Source organism: Notamacropus eugenii, chromosome 2, assembly GCF_028372415.1.
Source record: "Notamacropus eugenii isolate mMacEug1 chromosome 2, mMacEug1.pri_v2, whole genome shotgun sequence".
Taxonomy (NCBI): domain Eukaryota; kingdom Metazoa; phylum Chordata; class Mammalia; order Diprotodontia; family Macropodidae; genus Notamacropus; species Notamacropus eugenii.
Window position 1 is genome coordinate 125182469 of NC_092873.1, and position 24696 is coordinate 125207164.

The 24696-nt window shown below is 38.4% G+C and overlaps 1 protein-coding gene across 3 annotated transcripts in view; it reads left to right on the top strand.

Annotated features, from left to right (window-relative positions):
* Window positions 1–24696, top strand: part of BEND6 (BEN domain containing 6) — a 79546-nt gene that overhangs the window by 22666 nt on the left and 32184 nt on the right. For 2 of the 3 annotated variants that reach the window (XM_072642533.1, XM_072642532.1), the window contains 2 exons: window positions 8856–8954; window positions 11425–11602. In XM_072642533.1, coding sequence (XP_072498634.1) covers window positions 8856–8954; window positions 11425–11602 — 277 coding nt within the window. The remainder of the gene's footprint in view (window positions 1–8855; window positions 8955–11424; window positions 11603–24696) is intronic. The other variant, XM_072642534.1, reaches the window with a different exon arrangement.

Sequence of the window (24696 nt, forward strand, 5' to 3'; positions counted from 1 at the left end):
TCTCCTCACTGACAACTGACTCTTTTCTGGTAAAGCAGTCTCCCTGACTACCCTTTCCAGCACCGGTTGCACTTTCACTTATTTTCCCTGACCCATTGACTTAGGAGGGAAAAAAGAGAGGGAAATATTTCTTGTTCTTCTTCACCACTTCTAGGTTCTCTCTCTATCATCATCATTCAGGAATATATCTGTCTTTGAAGTTCATTAATCCATCTCTATTACCCAGTAACTGTTGAGTAACAACTTCTAGGACATTCCCCTTCTTTCCTCAGTGAGTTCAGTGACTGCCTCACCATTTTTTCCTTTCTCCTCAACTTCTGCCTTCATACTAGGGAACTTCAGCATACATATTGATACTTTCCCAAACACTCTTATCTTTCAGTTATTCAACTTGCTCATTTCCCACGAACTACTCCTCTACCTCACTTCAGCCACTCACCGAGATGGCCATACCCTTGATCTCATTGTCACCCACAAAAGCTCCACTTTTATGTTTATGTACTATGAAATTCATTTACAAGCTATGACATCACCTTCCCCATGTCATACTCCTCTTTGAAAACTAAGGGCAAACAACAACAATTGATAGACTGACTGAAGTAAGAGATTGTTAGTAACTTTGGAGACAGCAGTTTTGGTTGAATGATCAACTTGTAGAGGAATAAGAAGACAGGGAGAAGAAAGGAAATAGAGTCCCCTAGTACAGATGGCCTTCTCAAGGAGTTTAGCTACAAAAGAGTGAAGAGACACGGGATGATAGCAGGTGTGAATGGATGAATCAAGTGATGTTTTTTTGAGGATGGGGGAGTCATGGGTATGTTTTTAGGCAATAGGGAAAGAGACAATATGTAGGTAGACATTGAAGAAAAAAGTAAAGGGTTAATAAGGGGGACAATTTGCTGAAGAAGAAGGGATGGAATGGGATTGCTTGTGCATGTAGAGATATTTGCTTTGGTAAGAAGTAGGGCCAGTCTTTGTGTGACATAGGGTGAAGAAGGAGAGAGTGGCAGGAGGCATCTGAGGGATATGAGCTGATGAAAAGGGGAGAAGGAAGGGTTCATGGCAAATAGTCTCTATTTTTCTCTGTAAATATGAGACAAGACTCTCAGCTGAGAGGGTAAAGAGAGGAGATCTGAAGTTTGAGGAGGAATGGAAAGGTTTAGAAGAGTTGCTGTGGTAAGTGGATAGTGAGGCAATTAATGAGGTTGTAATGGTAATTTAAAGAATGTAATGGTAATTTAAATGGGAAGATCTTTCCCATTCATTAATAGGTCCACGTGATCTGCCTAGGTCACATGGAAGTCTGGGTCACATGGAACCTGTGGTGGGAGGAGCTTGCTGAACAAATGGATCAGGAAGAGGTGGAGCTGGAACAGACCTGAGAAGAAATTGATTAGAGCAGTCAGAACTGAGGGAGAGAGAGAAAGCAGGCAGCTGGCTAACTGAGTGAGGGAGCTGGTTTGTGGAAAGCTTAACAGAGGGAAGGCTGGGGGTTGGTGTTGCCCTCTGCATTGTTATTGTGTATAGATTTCTTTGGTAGTATGATAGATTTGGCTTTCTGGTGTTTGAATAAATGTTTTGGTTCTGTCTTCCATGTGAAGAGTCTGTTCTATTTCACAATTCAGAATTGCACCAGCAGATTCATGGTTTCCATAGGCGTTATGAATATCACATTGGTGCTACAGAGGTGTAGAAGGATTACCTTGTAATGAGGGTCCAGTTGAAATTATGTATCATAATTTGTAGTGGAATGTCAGCAGTTTTGTGATTTTTTTTTCAGCTTTATTCAATAGCATGTGAGTAGGAGCAAAGGTAGCAGCTGATAATTCAGGGCTGAAGTTTGGCAGGACAAGGATTGGAAATCGGATAAAGGATAAAAGGGTTCAAGAGAAGGGGACTGCATAGAGTTCAGTTGGTTCACTAAGCAGTCAAGATGGGGAAGAGAGGGAAGGTAACCTGAAAAGAACTAAGGGGTTGAGGAATTAGAGGTCTTGGTGAAGATAAAGAACAGAGTTTGGGAATGCAGAGCAGAAGCAGGTAGCCTGACTACATATTGAAGGTAAACAACAATTGTTATCTATTTTGGTCAAAAACCCTGAGGGTCTTCCCCTCCCAGATTGATTTTTTTTTTTCACTAGATAAAAGAGACTATTCTTTGCCTCATTTCTCACCTACCCTTAATTGCTGAATGGGCATTGCCTCAGACAAACTGAGACCTGGGAGTGACCTTAGCTTAAAAAGGCCAAGGTCTCCTGCTACATCTGGGGTCTTCTCTAGTCATCCTGATCTCCACCTTTTTGTCACTGGACACAGATGGCTCCAGAGGAGAGGGTGAGGCTGGTGACTGCACAGCACTGCCTCACTTAAATCTAATTCACTTGCCAGTCATGACATCACCTTCCCTGATGGTCCTCTTCAAGAACAAACAACAATCAACAATCTGTGAGTCTTAGTAGCTACCCTAGTGGGTACCCAACCAGCCAGTTCCTCCCTCCCTCACCTCCCTTCCTTCCTTCCTTCCTTTCCTCTTCTCTTCCCTCTTTTTCTCCTTTTCAATCTGTCAGTAAATATTTATTAAGTATCTACTATGTGCCTGATACTGCACTAAGTGCTGAATTGCCAAATCTAATGGCCTTATTGATCTCTCTTTAATCTCTTAATTACTGTTAATTACCTTCTTGCTGCTCTCTTTTCTCTAGGTTTCATGACATTGTTCTCTTCTGGGTCTTATCTGACCATTGTCTTATTTGTGTGACATTGTCAGACTGCTTGTATGACCATTTTTCCTCAGTCTCTTTTGTTCAAGCTTCATCTTAGTCATGCCTACTCACCATAGGTGTCCTGGGCCCTTTTCTCTTCTCCTTCGATTCTACTTCACTTCATGACCTCATCAGCCTCCCATTGATTCTAATTGTCATCTGTATGCTGGTGATTCTCAGATCTTTTTATCTAGCCCTAACTTTTCTGCTAACCTTCATATCTGGTATTGCTAACTACTTATTGGACATTTTTAACTGGACATCTTGTTGATGTTTAACTGGGCATCTTATTGAACTAGATATCTTGTAGACATCTTAAATTCAACATATCCAAAACTGAACTTATTATCTTTCTTTCTAAACCCTCCCCTTTTCCTAACTTTCCTATTACTTTTGAGGGTACTACCATCCTCTCATCACCTAGGTTAACAACCCAAGTGTCATCCTCAACTCTTCACTATCTCTCACCCCACCCCCAACCCCTGTCTACTGCCAAAACCTATCATCAATATTACCTTTATAATATCTCATATACCTTCTCTTCTCTTCTGATGTTGCCACTACCCTGGTGGCAGCCCTTATTACCTTATTGAAATAGCCTGCTGGTTGGTCTCCCAGCCATTCCCATCTTTCCCCACTCCAGTCTGTCCTCCACTTGGTCACCAAAGTGCTCTTCCTAAACTGCAGGTCTGACCATGTTGCCCACTCAATAAACTCCAGTGACATTCTGTCACCTCCAAGATCAAATATAAAATATTCTGTCCTTTAAAACCAATCCCCTCCATACCTTTCCAGTTCTCTTATACCTTATATCTTCCACTCCCTCAAGTCTCTGCAATCCATTCACACTGGCCTCCTTGCAGCTAGTAGAACAAAACACTCTACTTCCTGAATAAGAATTTTCACTGGCTATCCCCCAAACCTGGAATTTTTCCCTCTTTATCTCAGTCTCCTAATTTTCCTGAATTCCTTCAAATTCTATCTAATATACCACTTTCTACAAGAAACTTTCCTGATCTCCTTTAATTCTAGTGCCTTCCCTCCATTGGGGCAGCTAGGTGGCACAGTGGATAGAGCATTGAGCCTGGAGTTAGGGAGATTTGAGTTCTAAATCTGGCCAGAGATACTTACTAGCTGTGTGACCCTGTGCAAGTCACTTAACTCTGTTTACCTGTTTCTCATCTGTAAAATAAGCAATGGCAAACCACTACAGTATTTTTGCCAAGAAAATCCCAAGTGGGGTCACAAAGAGTCAGACATAACTGAAATCTCTCTCTTGACCATCTCCAGTTTATCATATGTAAAGATTTTACATATTCTTTGTTTTTTATATCTCCAGTTAGACTGTGAGCTCCTAAAGAGCAGGAATTTTCTTTTGGTTTTCTTTATTTTTCCAGGGCTTGGCAAGGTGCCTTGTATATCACAAGTACCACTGACTGACTACCACAACCATTCTAGAGTACCTTTCACCTGAACTATTATAATAGCTTTCTAATTGGCTTCCTACAGCTAGCCCCTCCCCTCTTCAAACCATTTTCCAACAAGGTGATTTTCATAAAATTCAGGTCTGACCATGTCACTCCTCATCTCAATAAATTTCAATAGTTCTCCCTTGTCTCAAAGTTAAAAACAGGCTCCTTTCTTTGGCTTCCAAAACTATTCCCAAAACTGCTTGAATCTATCTTTCAGGCTGATATACATTACTCCCTCCTCACACCCAAATTGAACTTCTCATTGCTTTCCTCAAACATAAGGTTCCACCTCTTGATTCCATGCCTTCATACAGGCTATCCCTGATGGCTTGAATGATTTTCCTCTTCACCTGCTTCTTTTTTTTTTTATTTTCTCCTTCTTTTTAATTGATTTCTATCTTTCTTTCTTTCCTTCTTTCTTTATTTATTTAGCTTTTAACATTCATTTTCACAAAATTTTGGGTTCCAAATTTTCTCCCCATTTGTCCCCTCCCCCCACCCCTAAACACTGAGCATTCTAATTGCCCCTATCACTGATCTGCCCTCTCTTCTATCATCCCTCCCTTCCCTTGTCCCCATCTTCTCTTTTGTCCTGTAGGGCCAGATAACTTTCTATACCCCATTACCTGTATTTCTTATCTCCTAGTAGCAAGAACAGTACTCGACAGTTGTTCCTAAAACTTTGAGTTCCAACTTCTCTTCATCCCTCCCTCCCCACCCATTCCCTTTGGGAAGGCAAGCAATTCAATATAGGCCATATCTGTGTAGTTTTGCAAATGACTTCCTTAATAGTCGTGTTGTATAAGACTAACTATATTTCCCTCCATCCTATCCTGTCCCCCATTACTTCTATTCGCTCTTTTGATCCTGTCCCTCTCCAAGACTGTTGACTTCAAATTGCTCCCTCCTCCCATTGCCCTCCCTTCCATCCTCCCCCTCACTCTGCTTATCCCCTTCTCCCCCACTTTCCTGTATTGTAAGATAGGTTTTCATACCAAAATGAGTGTGCCTTTTATTCCTTCCTTTAGTTGAATGTGATGAGAATAAACTTCATGTTTTTCTCCCACCTCCCCTCTTTTTCCCTCCACTAAAAAGTCTTTTGCTTGCCTCTTTTATGAGAAATAATTTGCCCCATTCCATTTCTCCCTTTCTCCTCCCAATATATTTCTCTCTCACTGCTTAATTTCATTTTTTAAAGATATGATTCCATCCTATTCAATTCACTCTGTGCTCTGTGCTGTGTGTGTGTGTGTGTGTGTGTGTGTGTATGTAATCCCACCAACTACCCAGATACTGAAAAGTTTCAAGAGTTGCAAATATTGTCTTTCCATATAGGAATGTAAACAATTCAGCTTTAGTAAAGTCCCTTATGACTTCTCTTTGCTGTTTACCTTTTCATGCTTCTCTTCATTTTTGTGTTTGAAAGTCAAATTTTCTTTTTAGCTCTGGTCTTTTCATCAAGAATGCTTGAAAGTCCTCTATTTCATTGAAAGACCATTTTTTCCCCTGAAGTATTATACTCAGTTTTGCTGGATAGGTGACTCTTGGTTTTAGTCCTAGTTCCTTTGACTTCTGGAATATCATATTCCATGCCCTTCTATCCCTTAATGTAGAAGCTGCTAGATCTTGTGTTATCCTGATTGTATTTCCACAATACTTGAATTGTTTCTTTCTAGCTGCTTGTAATATTTTCTCCTTGACCAGGGAACTCTGGAATTTGGCCACAATGATCCTAGGAGTTTCTCTTTTAGGATCTCTTTCAGGAGGTGATCGGTGAATTCCTTGAATACTTATTTTGCCCTCTGGTTCTAGAATCTCAGGGCAGTTTTCCTTGATAATTTCATGAAAGATGATGTCTAGGCTCTTTTTTTTGATCATGGCTTTCAGGTAGTCCCATAACTTTGAAATTGTCTCTCCTGGATCTATTTTCCAGGTCAGTTGTTTTTCCAATGAGATATTTCATGTTATCTTCCATTTTTTCATTCTTTTGGTTTTGTTTTGTGATTTCTTGGTTTCTCATAAAGTCATTAGCCTCCATCTGTTCCATTCTAATTTTGAAAGAACTATTTTCTTCAGTGAGCTTTTGAACCTCCTTTTCCATTTGGCTAATTCTGCTTTTTAAAGCATTCTTCTCCTCATTGCTTTTTGAACCTCTTTTGCCAGTTGAGGTAGCCTATTTTTCAAGGTGTTATTTTCTTCAGCATTTTTTTGGGTCTCCTTTAGCAGGGTGTGGACCTGCTTTTCATGCTTTACTTGCATCTCTCTCATTTCTCTTCCCAGTTTTTCCTCCACCTCTCTAACTTGATTTTCAAAATCCTTTTTGAGCTCTTCCATGGCCTGAGCCCATTGAATACTTTTTTTGGATGTTTGGGATACAGAAGCCTTGATTTCTATGTCTTTCCCTGATGGTAAGCATTGTTCTTCCTCATTAGAAAGGATGGGAGGAGACACCTGTTCACCAAGAAAGTAACCTTCTACGGTCTTATTTTTTTCCCTTTTCTGGGCATTTTCCCAGCCAGTTACTTGACTTCTGAGTCCCCTCTCCACACCCACCAGGCCTCCAGATTCGCCCAACTAGCGCTTGGGGGCTGAGATTCAAATGCTTCTTCCCAGTCTTAGGGCTTTGGCGGGGTGGGGCTGCTATTCAGTGTGAGATTAGGTTCAGGTGCTCAGGTGGGGGCAGGGCCACCATAAGGGGCTCAGTTCCCTTAGGGGGTTTATGGGGAGACCTTCAACAATGGATCCTTAGCTCCTGCCTGCTTTGGGAGGTCCTGTCCACTGCTGCCTCTGCTGCTGCCTCCAGAGGGGCCCTGAGTTATGGGGACATCCCACTCCCCTCTTGGCCAGCCAAAGAGACTCTCTCACTGACCTTTGGCACCTGTGGGTGGACAGACCTGTGCTGTGGCTGGAGTTTCTGTCCCTGAAGCCTGTTCGGATCTGCTCCTCTCAGTGCCATGTGGCCAAGGCTGGGCTCTGCTCTGGGTCCAGGGAGCGATGGACCTTTCGTGTTGGTTTTTCAGGGCTCTCTGGAACAGAAATCTCTTCTTCTGTGTTGTTCTGTGGCTTCTGCTGCTCCAGAATTTGTTAGGAGTTCTTCTTTACAGATATTTTATGGGCTGTGGATTTGGAGCTAGCATATGTGTATCATTCTACTCTGCCATCTTGGCTCCTCCCCCCCATCAGCTTCTTTAAAAATCCTAATTACTTTTGAAATTAGCTTACAATCATCTCCTTCAAGAGGCTTATCCTGATTCTCTCAGATGTTATTGTCCCCCATACCCATTAAATCAGTATGTATTTCTGCATATATCCTGTATTTACTTACTTGAGAATATACATTCCCCTAATAGAATATAAGGTCTTTCAGGGCAAAGACTTATTTATTCACTTTTGTATTTGGAAATCAGCTAGGTTTTGCAGTGGATAGTGCTGGGTCTGGAGCCAGGAAGAATTCAAATCTAGTCTCAGACACTTATTAGCTGTGCAGCTCTGGGCAGGTCAGTTAACCTCTTTTTGCCTCAGTTTCCTCTGTTGTAAAATGAGGAATATATATACATATATATATATGTAAATAATAGCACCTGTCTTCCAAGGTTGTTGTGGGGATCAAATGAGATAATAATGGCAAAGCACTTAGTACAATACCCCACACATAGTAAGTGATATATAAATGTTAGCTATTATCATTATTTATATTAGCTATTATTTTCTCTGCATCTAGCAGAGTCCCTGAAATATAGCAGGTGCTTAATGAATGCTTATTAGTTGACTGATAAAGAAATTCATTTATTTGTTTTAGGCAGAGGACAGGGTTAAGGAGAGAATAAGCATTTACATAGCACCTACTTATGCACCAGGCATTGTGCCCAGTGGTTTGTTTTTTTTTTTTACAGATATTACTTCATTTGATCCTCACAATAATCCTGTGAGGTAAGTGCTAGTCTAATTCCCATTTTGGGCCCAGAATAACACAGTTACTAAGTATCTGAGACTAGATTTGAATTCAGGTCTTCCTGACTCCGGGACTAGCGCTCTATCCACTTGGCCATTAGTGCCATAAGACATTTAAGCACTGATATATAAAAATTCTGAGCCTGAGTCTTCATTAAAATAAGAACTAAATAAGAACTGTCCCTAAGAGAAACTCAAATGTAAATACTACTTTATGGCTTACCTTAAAACTTTCTTCTTGCTATCTCAATGACATAGTCATTCAGAGAATGACGCATAGACATATTAAGCAAATCACCCAATATCATACAGCTATAAAGTAGCCAAGTCAATAACCAAACCCATGCTTACTGACTCTACATTCATTTTTTTTACATGGCACTGTATATATGTTATCATATAGTAAAAACTAGATTCAGATAAACAGTCAATCAACAAGCATGCTCTAAGTTGTCCACTATGTTGCAAACACACAGTAGGTGCTGGGGATACATTTATAAGAAATTAAATAAGGATTATAGATGGTGACAAATTTTCTAAAATTTGGAGTTTAGGTTACTTTTTAGTTTTTCAAAGTAATTTAATGAAATTTAAAGATTTCCTTCCTTGCTTCTAGACATCATGTGAGCTATGAAATCAAATGTAATAAACACTGTTAACATACATCTTTCAGGAACAGATAACAAAGAGTACAAAAAGAAAAAAGTCCCTACAGGATTCTTCTCCTGCTAACATATTGAATCAACGGGAAACACCTTTGATGGACAAACTGGTAAATCCTTCATCTTCAACAGTCTTCAACAATAAAAGTGAAAAATCAAAAGTTATCGTCCTGAGCATAGAGCATCAGGAACCTACCTAGAGGGATACTGGAAAGATTTATGGTTTACAAATATGTGAATATTTTAAAGATTTGCATTTATGAATTCAATAATGTTCAATAATTACATGGTCATTCATAGCGTCAAAGCTTTCATGATGACCGTTCAGTAGACCTGTACATCTCTTCATTTAGTCATTCATTCAAGATGAAGATGAGTAATACACAGTCCCAAGCTTATAGGAGCTAATCGTCTACCAGATGTGCATTGGTATTATGCTAGATGAAGAGAAGAAGTAATTATATGTCCTTCACTGTCCCCATCCTCATTATTTGATGACTACTTGTATGACCCTTACAGATAGATTTGAAAAACCTATCAGCCTGCTCAAATATCCACCAACCTGCCCACTATTTACTGTATCTTTAGAGACATTTTCTGGCAATACCACAGTTAACTAATCCATACCCCATGTATTGTTTTAAAATATAGATGCCATCTGTGTTGTAAGGTTTTTCTTTTTCTTTTCTCTTTTCATTTAGGGGTGTGTACAAATGACAGAAAAAAATGCTTGTTTTTTTTTTTAAAAAAATCTAAAAATATTTTAAATCTATAGAATGTGAGAGGAAGCTTAGATAGCAAGCTAAGCTTGAAATCAAGAAGACCTGAGTTCAGATCCAGCCTCTGACATACTGACAGTATGATTCTGGGTGGGTCATATAATTTCTCAGTACCCCAGACAACTTTCTAACATTACAAATTGCAGAACAGTTGCTAAACTGTAACAGGAGAGAGTTTTCTCATTCTCCATCTTTCTCTACATTAATGAAATCAGTGGTAGGGAGGAAAAAAAATTCAAATAGCCATGCCCAAGCAACTATATACTGGTAAATAGGAGAGGCACACTCTTTCCTAATCTCTGATGGAAGGAACAAAACAATTAAAAGGAAAGTAACCAGTCTCTTCCCTTTTATTTCCTTCTTTTTACTTATTCCTCCCTCTTTTCATTGTATTTTTCCTAATAACCCATCGTTAATTTTTACCAGAGCCTTATACAATACTCTGACTCATCCAACACTTCTAACCTTCATCTATATGAAAATTAAAAGTACAGTTATCCCTTCCATTTAGTGACTTTCCTCATTGTGGTTTAATTAATGGGAATTTGGGGGGAGTTTTGCAGAAGCTGCAGATGACACACAAAAACCAGCAGATGATAACAGAAAAAGCTTAGAAACTCAGAAATGTATAAAATGTATGTGTAGTATTGCATAATATCAGGAAAAAAAGAAGGAAATCCATGAAGTCGGAAGACTTCTTCTCTGGTATGAAGGGAGGCCAAAAAATTTTACATGGATTTTCCAGATCATGGGGTATTGCTCCTCTAAACCCCATGATGCAGAAGGGATAACTTTACGTTTGTTTTTTGGTTTGTTTGTTTTAATCCATTTGTAAAGCTAAACAGACAGCCACAATTATAGTACAGGTGACATTTATAATTCCTTTGTACTTTCCCTTTTATGATTCTTTCATCCTCTCAGCCTAGGAATGCCTTTCCTCAGCCTAGGAAATATAAACTCAAGTACCATTATTAATGTTTTTTGGAGTTGGATGAAAGATTTCCAAAATGCGCAGGCCACATATGCTTTTACTGAGATTCATACACAAAAGTGGTTAGTAAGAGTGACTCATTTCTTCAGAACCTGCTTGCTAGTCTTTATAGGAAACAGAGACTAGGGAGACCTATGCTTATGTCTATATTATTTTTCCTTCTTAACATGAAATGGGTCAGGGAATGGTATATTTGTCTGTCCTATAAGAAGCAGCCTTGGTAAATTAGGAAAGACTCATTACCACTTAACCACTGGCCAATTCTTGAACACTACCTATCAAAGACTTTAGTGGGGTTGCTACATGTGTTGGTGGAGGGAGTGTCCAGAGTAATAGGACATGCATCACTAAAGAATTATAGGAAGCACCACTTCTTTGGAATTTAAGAAATGTGTATGAGTTTGTCAGCTTATATTCTTTTTAGTTATGTATATTTATATTACACTAAAAACAAAAAGTTGAGTTGTGCAAAAAGTTATACCATTGATCTATTTCTGATATAAAAATCAATAACTAAGTCTTATATTTTGTTTTAAAGTTTGGAAAGCATTTTACATGTTCTATTTGATCAACACAATTGTCCTATGAGGTAAGTACTATAAGTCTTATCCCCATTTTACCAATAAGACTTAGAGAAGTTAAGAGATTTACCCATGGTGACACAGGTAGTAAGAGAAGGGTGAAAGGTAATTTCATAGATAATAGGACTATGAAGCATTGGCATATTTTGATAAAACTTAAAAATATGTCATGTGTTTCTTTAATACTCTTTCCTTTCCTTTCACTTCTTCCTTCCATTTTTTTTTAAAGCAAGATCCTTCTTCTGGAACTGCCTTTCTGCCTACTGAAAGCAGCAGTGATGATGAAGAGTCTTTAATCCAGTTATCAAAAGTGGAATTGTGTGCCAAAATAAAAAATCTGAAACAGAAACTCTCTGACACCATGACAGAAAACTGCCGCCTTAGGCAGTCACTGGTCACACTTCAAGGTAAAATCTGAGAGAACTTGACATTTTAGATGAATGGGAAAGCCTAATATGAATGAAAAATAATGTAAAGAGTAATAAACAAAATCATATAATCAGTAAAGTAGCAAGATAAAAAAATAAATCTATAAAAAATTTTCCACATTTCAACATGATGCTATCAAAAAGCAGGAGAAAATAATTGAAAGAGAAATTCCCTTTGAGATAACTACCAAATGTGTTAACCTACCAAGAAATACTGAAGACTTAAATAAGTTATATAAAATTCTGTGATTTCTTTGATGTCAAAAATCCTGGTGAGAAAGTCCACTCTACCAATGAAGATCAGCAACTATATGCAATTTAATATTTTTGAGAGTGGCCTCCAATACTGAGAAGTTAAGTGACTTACCCAGGGTCACATAGTCAATATGTGTCAGAGACCAGACTCAAACACAGTAACTCTGAGCTCTAGAACAAAAGACTCTTTACAGAAACAAAAGAAGAAAAATAATTCAAGAAATATTCATTATTTATGGTTGGGCTTTGGCCAAAACAATAAAAATGAGAAAATGACTTGAGTTAATTCTCAGATCATGTGTTATGACAAGCTGCCAAGGGGTTACTAGTCACAATAATGGCAAAATTTATTTATAGGAACAAAAGATTGATTATCTCAAGAGAAGTAATATTAAAAAAATAGGAATGAAGGAGGCCTAGAAAAACCAGATCTCAAAGGAAATTATAAAGAAGTACTGGTTAAAAGGCAAAAAAAAAAAAAAATCAGTAGAGCAGATTAAATAGTTAAGAAAAATATTTTGCAGAAAATAGGTTTAGGCCAACATCTTATACAACATGCCACAATAAATTTCAAATGGATAAGCAACATTTACATAAAGATTCACATCATAAAAAGAATTAGAGGAGAATATGAAAAGGTGCCTTCCAAAAATAGAAGAAAAATTCTAGAGTACATTTTAGTGAAAGACTATCAAAAACAACCCATTGGCATATAAGTATTTCTACTTGGATCAAGCTTCAGATAGACAGAATCCCTCAATTTTGGTATTCATGCTAGTTGCTTTCAGAGAAAAACAGAAATTTTCACTCACAGATTAGGCATGACACCATTGTCTATCAATTACTATCCAGAACATAGTGCTACTATGCCATGCATAGACTACTTGCTCCTAAGTCAACTATCTAATGTAAATCTAAACTTAAAAACATTCAGGTTTACAGGTTGCCAACCAACCATCAAAATGCTCTTAGAGCTCCTAGTGGCTGATGGGTACTCAGGTGACAGAGAAGTGATGTCCACAGCCTGGACTTTTAGTCTTCTGAACCAAATCTAAAAATGGTTTCAGTACCTTTTAAGGAAAAAAAAAAACAAAATAAGCCAACTTAAATGAGGATAGAGATTAGGATATTGCTCCCATAACAAATCTATAAATACCATATGCCTAAGCACTGATACCTTAATTAGGTGCCTCTTTGACAGGATCATAGAATCAATCAATAAGCCTAAAAAGTTGGTAGGTATTAAGGGATTTTCCTATAAATCTACAACAATATATTCACATATGATCAGGTTAGAATTAAGCCCTAATTACTGTATCAAATACAAACCTCTCCAATTGGATAAAGAAAGGAAGCAATGTTATTGACTGAGAGGATCAGTCACAGCTCTAGGATCTATGCAGAAAAACACCAAGCCAGTCTTGGAATAAAGCAGTCCATTGAGGGAAGATTCACGCTTGGAAATATTTTGTGAAGGCAGACCTTTGTGCCTCTACCAGAGAGCAGAAGAGGGGAAGAGAAGAAAACATAGAGAGGGATGTTATACTCCTCCCTCTCCCCTCATTGACCATATCACCAGAAACATGGGACAAATGAGAGGCAATGTATCCAGATGTGAGTGAAGAGACACATCAAGGAAGGAGATGGCATCAGGGACTGTGACTCCTTGTACCATAGAAAAACTCAGGAAACTGATGAACTCAGGAAAGGTGTTCCTGAACTAAAAGTAGTGAGTTATCCCTTTGCCACACATGTTCCCTATATGTGTACCTCTGTTCCATTGCCCTGTAAGTCTGAGCCCACTCTCCTCTTGGATGCTGTGTTTATTTGTGGAAGTGCCCAGGTTCTGGGGAGAATGTTTTATAATAACTGTTCTTACTATGCCATTTTAGTAAATGCCTTTGATAAGAGCTAATTGAGACTGCTGGTTGATTGTTAAGGAGAAGAATGCTGGTGAGGGCTCAGGAGCTACAGCAATAGTTTTACTGTGTTACTGTGTTACTCCCTACTCTAGAACCCTAGAGTAGTCATCTATTCATGCCCTGGGGGATTCAACCTTTAAGCTCTAGAGCAAGTTGGGGAGGTAGCCCCAGAGGAGGGGTTGAACAAAATAATCTGAAATTCATTATATAACTGTGCTACTGAGGGAGAAGTGAAACCTCTAGGTTTACAATGTTTCTTTTATTGCCATGTAAATCACTGTAAGCAACAGGTGTCTGGCAATGTGTGAAAATTTAGCACAATTCCATAAGACCCCTGATGAAACAAGTTATTTACCTCCTCACAGAGAGATAGGTGATGGACTTAGGATACAAACTGAGGTAGATTCTTTTTTTTTACGTAGCCAATTAAGGAATTCATTTTATGTGATTATAGTTATGTGCACAAGGATTAGTCCTGCTTCATCCCTTTCCATATTGGGAGCATGGGAGAGATGAGAAGAAAAAGTAGATTTCTGTTCATTGAGAAAAATTAAAACTATACACAAGAAAAGGTTTGAAGACAGGGTGGAAAGAAAAGGCACTGAAAACAGCATATAGTAGGTCTTTAATAAGTGCTTATTGCCTGACTGATAATAGCAAAATGAAAACTGCTCAGTTTTCTAGTCCACACCTCCACCTCAGGAATGTGAACTTGGAAAATTCTTTCCAAACCACACCTTTCTCCTAAGTAGCCCAGGAAGTTTACATTTTTACTCTAGCCCTTACTCTAGAGACCAAAAGCCTCCCTAAGACATTTACCAATCTAAGACACCTGACTCTGGCTTACCAGAGATCATTTTCCTTGGAGGAAAGGGAGTGGTACATGATCTATTGACATGTGGTTCACCTACCTCTGCTATTTATGAATTTACCAGAATTATGAAAATTAAAAATCTAATATTCTTATCTCAATTGATTCAACTACCATTTAGGGAAAGGAAACCTTAGTATTCTGGATAGAGCTCTAAACCTTTGATCTAGTTAGTTTTTTGACCTATTCACTGAATGGGCATTGCCTCCCTCAAAGTGAGAACTTGAAAAGACCTTAACTTAAAAAGTTCTAAGTCACCCATTGCATCCTGGACCGTCTCCCGTGGTTCTGATCAATATCTGGCCACTGGACACAGTTTGCTCTAGAAAAGTAAGACTGGTTACTTTCTACAGCCCTTCCTCACTCAAATCAAATTCAATTGCAAGTCATGTCATCATCTCCATGATATCATGGTCCTCTTCAAGAATGAAGGACAAACCACAACACAAGTCCCTGGGTTTCTCCATTGCCCTACCTTCCTCCAAGCACTACCACCACCGTGCAGTTAATTAATATACATGAATTACAAATCACTTATGACTGGTTATAATTTATAGGAGACAAAAATAATGAAATAGAAAATAATGATGTGCAATGTGCCTGCCCATACCAGGCATCAGAAAAGGGAGTTAAGCTTTTATTGCTTCTTATTGATCCCATCTTTGCCATCGATGTCAGTCTATTTCTGCCACTTCCATTAGAACTCTTTGTTCTAAAGAGCCAAAGCCTGGCTCCTAGAGCCAAGCCTAACATTTTCAGATTCTAGTCTGATCTTAGCACAAAATGCTTACTGGGGCTTCTCTCTCCAATCACCATAATAGCATAATATTTTCCCTCCACACTTTCTACTTTCCAAAAAAGAAAATTACTACCTGTGGATACCACAACCACTCCACAACCCGGGTAGATGCCACCACTGTTACCTCCAGAACTAGAAACTCATCTCAAGCACCCTACTCCAACTCATCCAGTATCAAGGAGTTTGGTTGTGCCACTGCATTCCCAGATGGTCCATTCTAATTCCCTGAACTTCCAATCCTATTAGACAGTTCTCTATATCCTTGAGGCTCTTAGGTTACTTCATTTTCTAATTTATGCAATTACATGGTCTGTTCTAATTCTTTCTTTCTATTTAATTTCTTTTAGGTGACTTTGTTTGAAATGTACTAGACAATTAAATTCTGTCAAATCATCCAGATTTGCCCAGTTAGTCTGGCCTACTGGGAAATCAAGCTGCCTAATAGGAAAAGAAGTATTGCCTTTTCTCCAAAAGTATTTGCCTTACTTTTTTTTTCCTGAGGCACTTTATTCCTTAAGGATATGTCTAAGAGGCAAGCAATGGTTGAGTTCAATTCTCTCCTCTGACCAAAATTTAGAGGCAAATCACAAAACCTCCCAGTGCCCTGGATAACTCTCCAAGACTATAAATTGCAGGGAAGGTGATCAGTAGATGGAGTTTCACCAGCTGGAAATCCTATATACTAAATTACTTAAATCACAAATCCTGTCTCTAAAAAGATACATTCCTGCTGTAAGTGAAACACAAAAAAAAAAAGACTTGCAGGGTAAAATGTAATTGTAAGATCACTTTGTAAAACTGCTTAGTTAGAAGATTCTTTTCATTTGCTGTCACACACACACACACACACACACACACAAGTTGTTTTCAATTCTGTCAGGGACTAAACATCTTTTACTGATCCAGTTTCAATACATAAAGGACAAAAATAACACTTCTTTGCTGGTAACCACTCACTGAATCAATATTTTAAAAACCCTCTGAGCACACAATTGGATCAAAAGATATTTCTTTTGAAACTTTTTAACCTGATGATCTGTAATGTGTCAATTCCATTTGTTTAAACTTTGAAATTCTATTTCTGTAACATGTGAAATATAAAACACAAAATCACAAACAGTACAGCTTTGAAAGTTACATGCTGATCTTTAAAAAGAAAAGCAAGCTTTTTTTAAAAAAACATGGAGATGTACAGTTTAATATTCAAAATAATAATTAGTACAATAATGACGTTTAATAGTTTTATAACAGAGATGATCGTTGCATGTACAATCCTACTATTTTGCTATGTATGGAAGGACTCATTGAAGTTGATATTTGTTGAGCACAGAATTTTAAAAAAATGTTGGTCTTTCCTGGGACAGTCATTTTTATCCTTAAACAATCTGTTTTCCATCTTTGAGGTTCCTTCTGTTTTTTTTGTTTTTTTTTTAATCGGGCATTCCATTCTGACTTCTTGTGGGGCATCTGGCCTCAATGTTCACCAGTTTTCAAAAGCCTGATTCAAACCTTAACCAACTCAGGAAACCTGGCTTACGACTTTACTTTCTGGGAGGAATCTAGACTCAACCTAACTCATGAATAAATTTCCTGGTCATTCCTAAAGGTTTCCCAGATCTTTGTCTGGACCAGGGGAGTCAAACTCAAATATAAACAGTCGTTGCTAATCCATATATAGGGACTTCCTGCAGGTTGCATATTGACTCAGTTTTAAAAATGTAATACCTGCGTTTTATTGTATTTTTATTTATGTTGTGAAATATTTCCCATTACATTTTAATCTCGTTAGGGTTATACTTCTAAGCCACATACAGCCCTCTGATCACATTTGATATCTCTGGTCTAGATAATCCTACACATATGACAGACCTCTGCCTACGTACAGAGCAAGCCCACATGCTAAATAAACCTCCAACAATGTGGGGAAAATATCCAACTTGCTGCTTATATATCAATTGGGCCAAATTTGTCACTTGTGTGTCAGTTGGATAACCTTATGCAGAAAAACATAAGGCTCACCAAATTCCCAGCGGTGCTAGGAGACAGGCTTATTTTCCAGCCAGTGCTCAGGAGAAGGATTTTTAAAAGTCCCTGTCACCTGGTCATAGGGTTGTAATAAACTCCCTTGCTTTTGGAGTACATTCAGACCTTTCCCTATTGTGAATAAAAGTAACTTCCCTGCAAAAAAGGTCTGACCTAAAATGACCTTACTCTCTGATTGGGCAGGTGACGTATTATAAAAAGAAAAAAAAATTTATACTGTTGTGGCTTAGGAGTTATATTGTACAATTCATAAGACTGCCATAGATATAGACTTGGGCAGAATCTTATGCACAAATACCTCATTAGTATAACTGAAAAAACTTGACTTTTTTTAAACAGTCAGATCTCACAAACATATAAGGAGCCAGCAAGACTGGGCACTCAAATTGTTTTTAAAGGATATTTACTTAGGTATAGAAAGATAAAATTCTCTAATGATATTAATCTCAGGTAATTAATATTCCTCCTAGAAACTGATTAGTTCTTCTGTTTATAGATTAATCAGGTCTTTTATTCAAGTCAGACCAAGAACTTTAAACTAATATACTGTTCATAATATTATTTCTTCATGTTTTTATAATATAACTGAGGCTTACTACCACAATGTGATCTCTGGTTAAGGAATAAGTCCTTAACCAAACACAGGAAAAACTAGGTGACCATAAGAGACAAAATGGAAAACTTTAGCAAGATGAAATTTAAAAGCTCTTACATAAACAAAATAAATGCAGCTAAAATAATCAATAAACAAACATTTATTTAGTACTTAATATGTGCCAGACACTGAGCTAAGCTCCAAGAATGAAAAGAAATAACTGAAACAATTCTCTTAAAAGGAAGTAAGCCGAACTTCAGGAATCTTACAATATCTAAAGGAGGAGACAATACATACGTAATTAATTAGACATAAACAAGATACATAACATGGAATGGAGGAAAAGTAAAGTTAGAGGGGAAGACATCAGCATTGGGAGGAGTAAGAAAGGACTCTTGCACAATGTCACTTTTGGTCTAAGTATTGAAAGAAGTCAGGAATTCTCAGATTTGAGGGGAAATATTATTCCAAGACATGGTAGACAGCCAGTGAAAAACCTGAAGACAGGAAGAAAAACCAAGTCAGGTTAGGGGGAAGCCTTATATCAAATATCTCTAATCAGTCTGATATACAGGTTATATAGGAAATTGATACAAATATATGAGGCCAAGATTCATTCCACAATAACAGGCTATAAGGATAAGAACAAATTTTCAAGCAGAAATGTAAACTATAAACATGAAAAACTGCTCTAAGTGCTATCACATAGGCATTTTATAAATGTTTACTGACTGACTAATAATAAGAGAAAAGCAAATGAAAACTACAGTACTTTTAGGTTGAATGAATATTGGATATTATTGGGCCAAAAGAAATGAGGAATGAGGAATTCACAGAAGCATGAGAAGACTAGTATGAACTAATATGGAGCAAAATAAAAATGACTGAAGTAACTGTGGTAGAAGCAAGTTAGGCTGTTTTCTTTGGAACTGAGACATTCCTCAAGGCTTGGTTGGCTCCGGGCACTGAAGGGCTCAGACTGTTAATTACATTCTCATCACTCAAGTCTAAGAAATCACAAAGTGCTGGAGGATCTCAGATGCTTGGCTGTTGAATCCTAATGGAAGCTTTGGCCAACTGAAAATTCAAGGGGTTCTTGGTGTCTATCTTTGAAGAATATCTTGTCACCATGACTAAGTACATTTCATTTTAACTGTAACATTATAAAGTTAGAAATGATGTTGTTTCACTGTCAGACTTAAACTACCAGGGAACTAGTCTGAGTTAGGCTCTGCCCAGAACAACTGCCATCATGTTACAGCATTAGAACATAAAATCACTGAAGTGAGGGATGAGCAGAAAAGAGGAAAGTGAGCCAATAATGGCCTTCAAGAATCTGTTGATAGCTTTGGTGATGTCTCTAGACATCTGTTTGCTAACTGTGAGGTACCCCAGGCTACTGGAAGATTAAAGAGTAAACTGTGGTCATGCATCAAGAAGAAAACAATGTGAATATATGCTTTGTCCTTAAGAACTGTATTTTGAAGATAATTGAGATAAACTGTGTTTTAGGTGGTCCAGCTTTATTGGACCTTCCCATCCTGGTAATTTAAGTTCTAACAAGTATATCTCTTCAAAATTCAGTTTACCTTCAGAGCAACCTAGAAAAGATAAAATTTTGGGCATGGAGAAAGATGTTTTTTCTGCATTAGAAAAGGACAAATTCAGAACAAATAGTAGTAGTGCTGAGCCCTCATCAGGAGGAGATGTTTTCGTATTGCTAATGTCATCATCACCCAATTGCTTGTAGGAAGCCTCCTAAAAGAAGGCCCTGCAGCTTTAAGAGACTTACATTTGTGTAAACCATTCCATTTTGAATTGATTTTTGGAAATACCAGTGCAGCTGAACCAGCAATCATCAGTCCTATGAATCATACATGGACCTAGCCAAGCCATTGAAGAGTGGTAGGAGCGAATTCAACGGTGAGAACTATAGAATTTTAGAATTTTGGAAACTGAGGGGTTTTTTTTTTGTTTGGTTTGGTTTTAAATTTGGAATTTCAGAGACCAACCACAATTTTTCCAAGTTGCTTTTGTGGTGATTCTTTGATATAAGCCATTGAATGAGGTACTCAAAAGCAAGTGCTAAATTCTTCCCAGGAAACTAGAGACATTTCTAGAATTGGGGAAATGGAAAATTTGCTATCTAGCTGGGGACAAGAAGCATGCTGCATCAGTTTGGAAAATTTCCAGTTTAACCTCTGAACTATAAATTTGGAATTATAATACTCTTGGAGCTTGCAAAGAAGGGCCCCTCAGGAGTGCAGAACTCAGACTCCAGAAGCATTTCCCACCTGCAGCAGAAATGACCACTGCTTATACTCGCCTTCAGTAATCTCTGGCTTTGTTGTTCATTATGCTGCTCTGTCTGTATCTTTTCCCCAATATAGTCAGGCCTAGTCAAGCCCCAGCAGTTGGGCTTAAGAATAAAGATATAGTCATGTATACAGCTATCCAAGCCTAAGGTGGAAGGAATCAGGCCCTACTAGAAGCAGTTGTACTGTCTGGGCACAAGGAACAGCAATTGACCCTGCTAGAGCAGACAGAAGGCTGAGGGAAGGGAAAGGAGAAATGAATAAGCATTTATAAAGTACAGAGTATGTACCAGGCATTAAACTAAGCACTTTACAAATATGATCTTATTTGATCCTTATAACAACTTTAGGAGGTAGGTTCTATTATTCTCACTTTATTATTGAGAAAACTGAGGATGGAGGTTAAGTGATTTTCCCAGGATCACATGGGTGGACTTGAGCTCACATTCTCATGCCTCTAGGGCTACCCTTCTATCCACTGCTCCCCCTTGCTGTAGTGCCTGCCTAAGGTCAGCAGACAAAGATATGGGCCACAGAAGTAGTAGATGGCAGATCAGTTTCCAGAAGGAGTGGCAGAAGAGTGAGCACTGGCATCTGCAGTGGCTAAAGGCAGACCCACTATAGCCCATTGCTTACTGTAATATAAAATTGATTTGTACCTTGACTTGGCTGCCAGTACAACACTCAGGAATCCTTGTGTAGCTCCTGCCCAGAAGGAGTTAGAAGGTGGCAGACTAGGGTGATGGTACAGGGCAATTCTCCCTGCCATGTGATGAGGGTCAGTGGCTAGGCAGGAAGTATCATCATCTTCATTGTAACCTTGATGTTCCTGGTGCTTCTTCCACTTGTGTTACCTTTTTACACTAAGAACCACTAAGAACTGCAAAGATTTTTCATCCCTAACCACATGGACCTGATCATTTAGACCTAGACCTGGTCCTTCCCAGGACTCTCCCTGATTTAGTCACTCCTTCAGGAAACTACTATATCAGTATATATTTTTTTCATTATGTTCCTTTGGTTTTTTGTTTTTAATCTTCCTCCTTTTGGGTATGGTATTGTGTGTATCAGGCTTCTTGAACATCAGAGGACAGTGTTGACTGACTGGTAACAGTCCCAAAGTCATTTAAGTGGTGGAGGTCAGTCAGTCAACTTGTATTTATTAAGCTATCAGCTTAACAAAGCTTAACGAGTTTGCCATGAAGAAGTGAACTGTGGGAGAATTAATAAAGCAATAGCCTTACCTTTCAATTCAGAGTTAGAGTAGTCTTTCTATATAAGGTAATGAAATATTTCTTTAGACTTGTTTAGCTCAGGGGACTAAAGGCTCAGACTATTGACATCACTTCCCAACAGCTAAATACAAAGCGGCAGCGAGGAGTTGTAAGAGCTCTCAGATATTCAGTTGTTGAATCCCAGTAGGGATTTTGTTCAGCTGAATCATATCAAGGTGTTTGTTCTCAATAGCCATCCTTGATGAATAACCTTCTCCTGCAGTGGCTGAGTAAATCTCCTTTTGTTAAGGTTTGAATGACCTATGAGTTCTCATTTTGTTCCAAATCTAAACTATCAGGAAACTGACCTGGCATAGTCCATAGCAGGAATGTAAAACAAAAACAACTCTAAAAGACACCCAAACTCAGACTAATTTCTCTTTTTCATGTTCTAATGTATTTTAGTCAACATCCATTTCCACAAGATTTTGAGTTCCAAATTTTCTCCCCATCTCTCCCCTCCCCCCAACCCCAAGATGGCTTGCATTCTGATTATCCCTTCCCCCAATCCGATCTCCCTTCTATTATTCCACCCTCTTTCTTATCCCTCTTCCCCTCATTTTCTTGTAGGGCAAGACAGATTTCTATGCTCCATTGCCTGTACATCTTATTTCCCAGTTGCATGTAAAAACAATTTTTAACATTTGTTTTTAAAACTTTGGGTTCCAAATTCTCTCCCTTCTTCCCTCCCCACCCACCCTCATTGGGAAGGCAAGCAATTCAACATAGGTTATACATGTGTAATTATGCAAAACACTTCCATAATAGCCATGTTGTGAAAGACTAACCATATTTCCCTCCATCCTATCCCACCCCCCATTTATTCTATCTTCTTCTTTGACCCTGTTCCTTTTCAAAAGTGTTTGCTTCTGACCACCCCCTCACCCAATCTGTCCTCCTTTCTATCATCTCCCCCTTTTATCCCCTTCCCCCTACTTTCTTGTAGGGTAAGATACTCCGTTGAGTATGTATGTTATTCCCTCCTTAAGCCAAATCTGATGAGAGTAAGGTTCATTCATTCCCTCTTCCTCTTGATTGTAAAAGCTTTTTCTTGCCTCTTTTATGAGAGATAATTTACCCCACTCTACCTCTCCCTTTCTCCTTCTCCCAACATTTTCCCCTCTCACCCCTTAATTTTGTTTTTTAGATATCATCCCTTCATATTCAACTTCCCCCGTGCCCTCTAGATATATTCCCTCCAACTACCCTAATATTGAGAAAGTTCTCATGAGTTACAAATATCATCTTTCCATGTAAGAATGTAAACAGTTCAACTTTAATGTCTTTTATGATTTCTCTTTTCTGTTTACCTTTTCATGCTTCTCTTGATTCTTGTATTTGAAAGTCAAATTTTCTAGTCAGCTCTGGTCTTTTCAACAAGAATGCTTGAAAATCCTCTGTTTCATTGAATGACCGTTTTTTTCCCTGAATTATTATACTCTGTTTTACTGGGTAGGTGATTCTTGGTTTTAAACCTAGCTCCTTTCACCTCTGGAATATCATATTCCAAACCCTCCAATGCCTTAATGTAGAAGCTGATAAGTCTTGTGTTATCCTGATTGTGTTTCAGAAATGAGTTACAGAATCACAGACACTCAAGAGTCAGCATGGACCTCAGACGACACTTAAAATACAGAGAAACTTTACCTCACACCTCATCATCTACCTATTTATTTATTTATTCATTTATTCATTTATTTGTTTTTTGACATCTGACAACATTTATTATCTTCAGGGCATTGTTCTTAAGATACAGAGCACATTCACATGTCCCTGGTTGTTGAATGTCCAAAGAAGGTTTTGTCTCAAATTATTTTGGAACAGTAGGGGATGCCAGTCCTACCGGAAATGCCATCAAAGGCACAGAGGCCACCCTAAGATCACCTAGTATACTCAGAAAGGACATACAACAGATACAAGGATAGCTGCAAGAATACAACATTGCTTCAGTTGAGAACACCCTCCCTGGTTCTTTGTAGGCCAGGCTAGCTGACTAGTTCAGTCTGAGGGAGAACAACCCCTGGAGCCTCCTCACGGACTGACTTTTCTAGTTGGGCCATTAAGAAGCTACATCAGTTGTCCAAACCTTAGTTCCCCTAAATCAACTATGGTTTTTTTTTAAAAATTTAATTTAATTTTTTTAAAAATTCATTTATTTAACTTTTAACATTCATTTTCACAAAATTTTGGGTTCCAAATTTTCTCCCCATTTGTCCCCTCCCCCCACCCCAAAACACCGAGTATTCTGATTGCCCCTATCACCAATCTGCCCTCTCTTCCATCATCCTTCCCTTCCCTTGTCCCCATCTTCTCTTTTGTCCTGTAGGGCCAGATAACTTTCTATACCCCATTACCTGTATTTCTTATTTCCTAGTAGCAAGAACAGTACTCAACAGTTGTTCCTATAACTTTGAGTTCCATCTTCTCTTCATCCCTCGCTCCCCACCCATTCCTTTTGGGAAGGCAAGCAATTCAATATAGGCCATATCTGTGTAGTTTTGCAAATGACTTCCATAATAGTCGTGTTGTGTAAGACTAAGTATATTTCCCTCCATCCTATCCTGCCCCCCATTGCTTCTATTCTCTCTTTTGGTCTGTCCCTCCTCAAGAGTGTTGATTTCAGATTGCTCCCTCCTCCCATTGCCTTCCCTTCCATCACCCCCCCCCACCCTGCTTATCCCCTTCTCCCCCACTTTCCTGTATTGTAAGATAGGTTTTCATACCAAAATGAGTGTGCCTTTTATTCCTTCCTTTAGTCGAATGTGATGAGAGTAAACTTCATGTTTTTCTCTTACCTCCCCTCTTTTTCCCTCCACTAAAAAGTCTTTTGCTTGCCTCTTTTATGAGAGATAAATCATCTACCTATTTAGTGATTCTGCCACAAGGGATAAGATAAATTTGGCGTGACCTGTTCTTGATGAAGCCAATGTTGACATTTTCTAGACATTCAATAAACATCCCCTTAATAACATATCTTGGAACTTCCCCACAAAAATATT